The sequence below is a fragment of the Montipora capricornis genome, chromosome 2, assembly GCF_036669925.1.
Source record: "Montipora capricornis isolate CH-2021 chromosome 2, ASM3666992v2, whole genome shotgun sequence".
NCBI classification, from domain to species: Eukaryota; Metazoa; Cnidaria; class Anthozoa; order Scleractinia; family Acroporidae; genus Montipora; species Montipora capricornis.
The window spans coordinates 61595371-61601673 of NC_090884.1; the positions used below are offsets into that span (position 1 = coordinate 61595371).

The 6303-nt window shown below is 38.6% G+C and overlaps 1 protein-coding gene across 1 annotated transcript; it reads left to right on the forward strand.

Annotated features, from left to right (window-relative positions):
• Nucleotides 1–1106: 1106 nt before the first annotated feature.
• On the forward strand, nt 1107–6303 carry LOC138030282 (influenza virus NS1A-binding protein homolog A-like). Its single transcript, XM_068878180.1, has 4 exons — nt 1107–1387; nt 1787–2437; nt 3367–3826; nt 4367–6303. Exons 1-4 carry the CDS (start codon nt 1367–1369, stop codon nt 5203–5205), a joined length of 1971 nt encoding a protein of 656 aa, XP_068734281.1. The 5' UTR covers nt 1107–1366; the 3' UTR covers nt 5206–6303.

The window sequence follows — 6303 nt, forward strand, 5'->3', positions numbered from 1 at the left end:
TTAAGGCAGCAACAAATCAAAGTCGCCTTCAAACCATTGAAAACTGTGAACAATTTGTTCCCGCGACCGAAAGCCCAGGAAAAGGTTGACCGTCCACCATCTTGCACAGTGTACAAGATCAGTTACACCAACTGCAGTTTTGTATACTATGGTCAAACTGAACGATCACATATTAAAACTCGGGTTACAGAACACAAAAGGGCTGTTTCTATGTTCGACCATGACTCCAAGATCTCCTGCCATGTCCACGAAAACAACCGCGAAATAGACGAGTTCACGCTCTTGATTGCATTATGGGTAATCGGCGCAAATGACTTTTCTCCAGTAGAGATGATTAGTTAAAAATCTTGGAGACACCACTGTCCTGGCACACGAAATGTTCTCTTCCGGTTGCCGTCTGCGAAACTGAGCTGCAAAACGATTTCTGTGACGTAAAATTCTTAGCCAATAAGAATTAGGCTCATAAATCTCCAGAACCTACACGCAGGGAACACGCAAAGTACTTTTTCCAACAGCATATAACTTATTTACAGACAACTGAAACATTTTATAAAAGCGAAAGTTAAACGAAGAAACTTAAGAAAAATAACCCAAAAAAAAATTTTCCAGGCTAAATTTGGTCATTTTAGCGTTGATTACGAATTTTTGGATGCAAAACTAAAATTTTCTTCAATTTATCTGCTTAAGGAACCCAAACTTCCCCTACTCTTGAGAGTGGTTATATTCAAAAATCCCCCTTTTTACCTCTATTTTTTTGGGGGGACCCCTAATTTCTCAACAGTCCCCTCCCCAAAAAGTTTTTGTGAACGCTTTCTTGTGACTTTCAGAGCAGGTGCACAGTTCGAAGCAAGCTGGGTTCAACTTTTTTCAGATGTCCCTAGCAATTATTTTCATGCAGTCAAATATTAAAACAATAAAATACATTTTAAGGTTCTCAACGTCTGTATACATCTATCTTTAGATGAAAAGAAAATTCCCAAGCCCAAAAAGCGGAAAAAGCGAGAAATAAGTCAGTCAGTTTGTATTTGTGAGCGATAGAATACAATAGAATTAGAGCAATTGTTTGCATCAGCCAATCAGAAGTCGTTGATTACTGACGAAACCGCAAACTAGTGACTAACTTCACGTGCTAGAACCAGAAAGCGGAGAGAACAGATTCTGTTGCGGTCTGAAGGTCTTAGCTGTCTTCCGCATTACAGACTTTGAGCAGTGGTTTGCCGTTTAGCGCAGTAGTGGTTGACATTCCTCATGCGGAGAAAACACTCTGTGACAGGCTCTATATTTTTTGCTTCGTGGTTCGACAACGAATGAACGGAACGAGGGAGGCAACGGCAGCATATTTCTCTGTGACCCAAAGTACATTGGCATGAAACCTTCCCAGGACAAAGTGAGTGTTTCTAATGCCACGTTTACGAGTATTGATCTTTTATCTCCTTTGTTTTCGAAAATAAGGTGGCAGGTCTTAGTTGTGACTTGGAAACTTGAAGAAACGATATGGTCTTAGACTGAATTGTGAAACTCGCGGATGGCTTGAGTTTTAAACGCCAGAGTTCGTCGGAGAAGGCAGGAATACTATTGTTTTCGTTAAAATTGTAATTCATTTGCCTTTTTATTTAATCAATAAGCTTAATATTTTATATGAAGGATAAATTTAACAAGACCTGCTGACATATATCAGCTTATACAAGTTTTAAGAATTTGTCAAAGAATTTCAGTTTCACTTTGGAAGGCTTCAAGAACTTTTATTTATCTAGGATTTATGTATTTATTTTATTTTTATTGTTAGGACACTGAGAAAATGGGTAGATCCAGAAACTTGATGGTAGCAGAACATCTTGCTTTCAAGAATGACCACCATATTCGAAATGTTTTCGAAGCTCTCAACGAACAACGACAAAGCGCGCGCTACACTGATACTGTTCTGAAAATTGGCCTAACAGAAATCAAAGTTCACCGTTGTGTTTTGGCCGCCGCGATTCCTAAGTTGCTAGAAAACCAGGATAGAGAAGAAAAATCTCTCTTAACAATGAACCTAGAAGGCTTAGATCCCAATGCTGTTGAAGCGTTGGTGGAATTTGCCTACACAGGTGAACTCAGCGTATCTGCTGGGGAAGTCCTAAGCCTTTATCATGTGGCTAAAAGTCTCGGGATGAGGGAAGTACAAGACTCCTGTGAGCAGTTTGTTCGCGAGAAAGTTCTTCCATTGGATTGGATGGCGGTGAGAGGCTTTGCAGAGCAACAGGACTGCCCCAGTTTGATGATCGCTGTCGACAAGTTCATCGAACAGCATGTGGGAGAAATCTACCATAAAAAGGATTTTTTCCAGTTGCCGCGTTTGCAAATCGAGCTTGCTTCCACAAACGACAGACCGAGAGAAAGTATAGATTCCGAGAAGCTTTGTAATGTGGCAATAACTTGGGCGCATAAACAACTGGAGGTGCGTGAGTATTTTTATTCATTAACGTGTGCACAATATGGATCGGATCCTGTTTGGTGTCACGTCCGCTTCTGTTTGTTTACAAAACATATGCAGTTATATATCCACGTTCATGTACAGGACAAGAAAGTTCTCGCTTTTAGTTCAAATCAATCAGTTCTTTTTGAAGGTCCATTTGTAGAGAGCAGGTAAATTTGTTCTCTTGGTGGCCACTTTAAAGTGGTTGATTTTCGCGGGAAACAGTTTAGGCGGGAAATGTTGTTATTGTATTCTTCTGCTCCTTGAAAACATTCAAAGCTTGCGGTTATCGTGAAAACTTCTTTCGGTGATTTTCTTCAAATTGTGGCGTTTAAGACCCTTAAAATGCAGTCTGTTTAACAGCTAGGAATTTCTAGCTAAACTGCAGAATACCCGGCCAGTTATTTGCATATGAATAGCATAGATGTCTCATTCTTCAAATGATGCCGATACTAGGACACAATAGTGGCCGGGTATTCAGTTACTAAAAAATGTCCCAAAAATTACTAATTAGATTACATGCTTGAAGTGGGTACCCAAAGAGGCACAGAAGGTCACATGTGTTTGTGGTTGTGCTTCAAAAATACAGGTGGCAACAATATATGAACAATAGTTGTTTGTTAAAATACTTTTTATGCAGTTCTGGTGGATGCAGCAATAAACATTTATTGAGTGTTTTCCTCAAATATTATGTTTTCTCAACTTGGCCTTTGAGGCACATGAGATTCTTGGAGAGAAACAAACTAGTTTAGACACCTGTCATTGGGTGATTTGTCATGGAGAACAACTACAGATGTCATGCAGAGAAAAAGGAACACAACTGGGCCTTTGACCAGAAGAGAATTGTCCACTTTGTTATGGATCCTACATTCACAGTTACTCAAGTATTTTTCTCTCATTCTTTTTCCTAGGAAGGTAATATTGATCTGAGGGGTTTACTTGAGAAAACCCACATCATGTTCTTGACAGCAGATGGTGAACTGAAGGAGTGCACAGTGGAAGATCTTGATGCTGAGGATGAAAAGTCCAAGCTCATCACCACGGAAGCTCAGCGTGAATACATTCGCTACACATCACTGGGGCAGCCAACCAAAACAGAAGTGAACAGTAGTGATGACGAAGAGGAAATGACCATTATCATTAAGAACAACAACAACAACAAGAGGAAATGCTCTTGGATAACAGAAAAAGACTTCCGCTTGATTGGTGCTGTCCAGAGTAGTGACAGTGCTTGTGCTGGGGTGGCAACAGTTGCTGGAATGTTGGTGGCAATATCAATTCACACTCAAACTCCATCTAGTTGCAATAACTCAGACACTGCAGATTTGTCAAATGGAGAGGAATGGGTACTTGTTGCGCCAATGAGTAGAGGTAGATGACAGCATAATTCATTTTTTTTATCTTTGTGAAAATACTCTTTAGCCTCAACTTAGATAGTCTTAAGGCAACCCTAAGGCACTGTTTACTGCTGGAAGTTTGGGAGGAATGTGATGGCAACAATACTAATTATTACCACAATGCAAAGTCGTGTCAAGGGTGATGCACATAGCATTTTTGCTGTTGTAAACTGGCTTAAGAAGTTTCAAGTTGAAGGCATGCTTTCAAGTAGTGTTAAATCCAAAAACAAAGTCAGTCTTAAACCTTTGGAACAAACTTGGTATTTTCTACTCAAATGCCTTTGTTTGGTGGGTGAAATCAGCTGGTTCTTAGCTGCCTTTTGGGGTCTACAGCTGAATTGCAATAACACTAAAAAGATCATTGCAAATTCATTGTCAAGTGATTATTCTTTCTTAGGCTTCTTTCCAACTTCTTACGTAATTGCTTTCTTAATTATGTTTGTCATTCTCTCCAAAATTATTTCATCTCTACAGTTAACAATAAAGCCTTTTCACTTGTTCTCTTTCCTACAAGGTCGCTGTAGTGTGGGAGCAGTGGTTCTCAATGGAAAACTTTATGCGGTTGGTGGCTATGATAGAGGTGATTGCCTCAACACAGTAGAACAGTACGACCCACAGATAAATGAATGGATGCCTGTGACTAACATGAACTCTCCAAGAGGACGACTGGGAGCCGAGGTGATAAATGGCAAGATCTATGCCATTGGTGGATCCAATGGTCATACGGAACTTAGCACAGTTGAAGTTTTTGATGAATCTACAAACACTTGGAAACTGGTGCAGTCAATGCTTCAGTGTCGGTGTAGTTTTGGGACTGGAGTCATCAATGAGCAAATTTTTGCGGTTGGTGGATATGAAGGGCCCAGGAACCTAAAAAGTGTTGAGATGTACAATCCTGTTAAGGAAGAGTGGATAAGAGTTGCACCCATGAACACAGAGAGAAATAACTTGTGTGTGGAGGCCTTAGATGGCAAGCTCTATGCCATTGGTGGCTATAATGGATGGACATGCTTCAACACCGTGGAATGTTATGACCCAGAAGAAGACCACTGGTTCTTTGTTCCACCCATGAAAACTCATCGCCGTGGTGCTGGTGCTGCAGTTCTTCATGGCAAGTTGTATGTGATTGGTGGTTCAGATGGCACAAATTTCTTGAATAGTGTTGAATGTTATGACCCCACCACCAATGACTGGAAAATTGTGGGAAGCCTCAATACCCCCCGTCACAATGTTGGTGCGGTTGCCATTGGAGATCACATATATGCTGTTGGTGGGTTTGGTGGGTCATCGTTTTTGAAATCCATTGAATACTATGATGCCACGAGTGACACCTGGAACAATTTTGTTACGTAAAAAAGATAGTGCCTCTTTTATGCACAGTCACAAAAAACAGGGTTGTTAATATTGTCTGAAGGGATCTTATGACACTTTAAGAGATTCTTCATATTGGAAGGGACTCAGTGGCACTTAATAATAAAACTTTATTCAGTGCCACCATGAATCCTTGGATTGTTGTTGTGCTTGGACTGCATTCAATACATGATACGTTAATTTAATTAATTTTGACAGCTGTTTTAGTCAGTTTTGTGACAGCTTAATTAATTAAAAGATGTATATTATTTACTATTGTTTTGTGAGTACTTCAATCTTTATATGCTTTGATAATTATTAATTATTTTTACTTTTGGAATAATTACAATAAACTTCAGCAAGATTTTTCTTGAGGGAAAGAAACTATTGATGTGTGAGCTCATTGAAGTGGTTCTCTGGTATTGACACACTCTTAATTAAAAAGACGAAAAAATAGAATTCTGTAATGCTATTATTTTAGTAATCAATACAGAAAAACCATTTCTAAGATTATAATCATAGCTTTTTACTTCCTGTTTTTGTGTGTTTTCTATGAAAAAAATACCACAGCAATAAGAGATTCTGACCAATTGGAATGCTTTTAGTATTGTGGTTAATAATATTTATAACTGATAACTTATTTTACAAACATTCAGGATGTGTGATTTTAGTAGGAGATGAGTTTGACTCAAAGCTTGTTTGTTTCCATTTTGATGTGGTCTGCACCGTTTTTAAGATTTCTGCTGTAGTTGAGTGATCAAATTGCTGTGCCAAATTTACCAAATAATTTTTGAGCATCCATTGGCACACAATAGTGACAAAAAGGATAATAATTTAATTAATATTATTTTTATTTGCAAAAAAAAAGTTCTGTTCTCCGAGACGTTTTTGGCCTCTTTACTTGGAGAGCTACAACTTACAAACCCCCTAGTTTGAAGCTTCCTATTCATAACCAATGCAGCAACTTGATAGCAGTTTTTATCTCTCCTCTTGATGATCGAAATTTCAATTCAAGTTTTATAGAGTAATGTTGAAATGTGTAATCTTTTGTTTTCCACGTGTAAAAAATCTTTACCACATTAAATATAAATGGAATAGAAA

Bases quoted from the DNA above. Each gene is read 5' to 3' on its own strand.
- LOC138030282 (XM_068878180.1), top strand. From the start codon at position 1,367: ATGAAACCTTCCCAGGACAAA. The intron at 1,388-1,786 runs GTGAGTGTTTCT...TTTTATTGTTAG, and splicing joins TGAAACCTTCCCAGGACAAA to GACACTGAGAAAATGGGTAG. The intron at 3,827-4,366 runs GTAGATGACAGC...CTTTCCTACAAG, and splicing joins TGTTGCGCCAATGAGTAGAG to GTCGCTGTAGTGTGGGAGCA.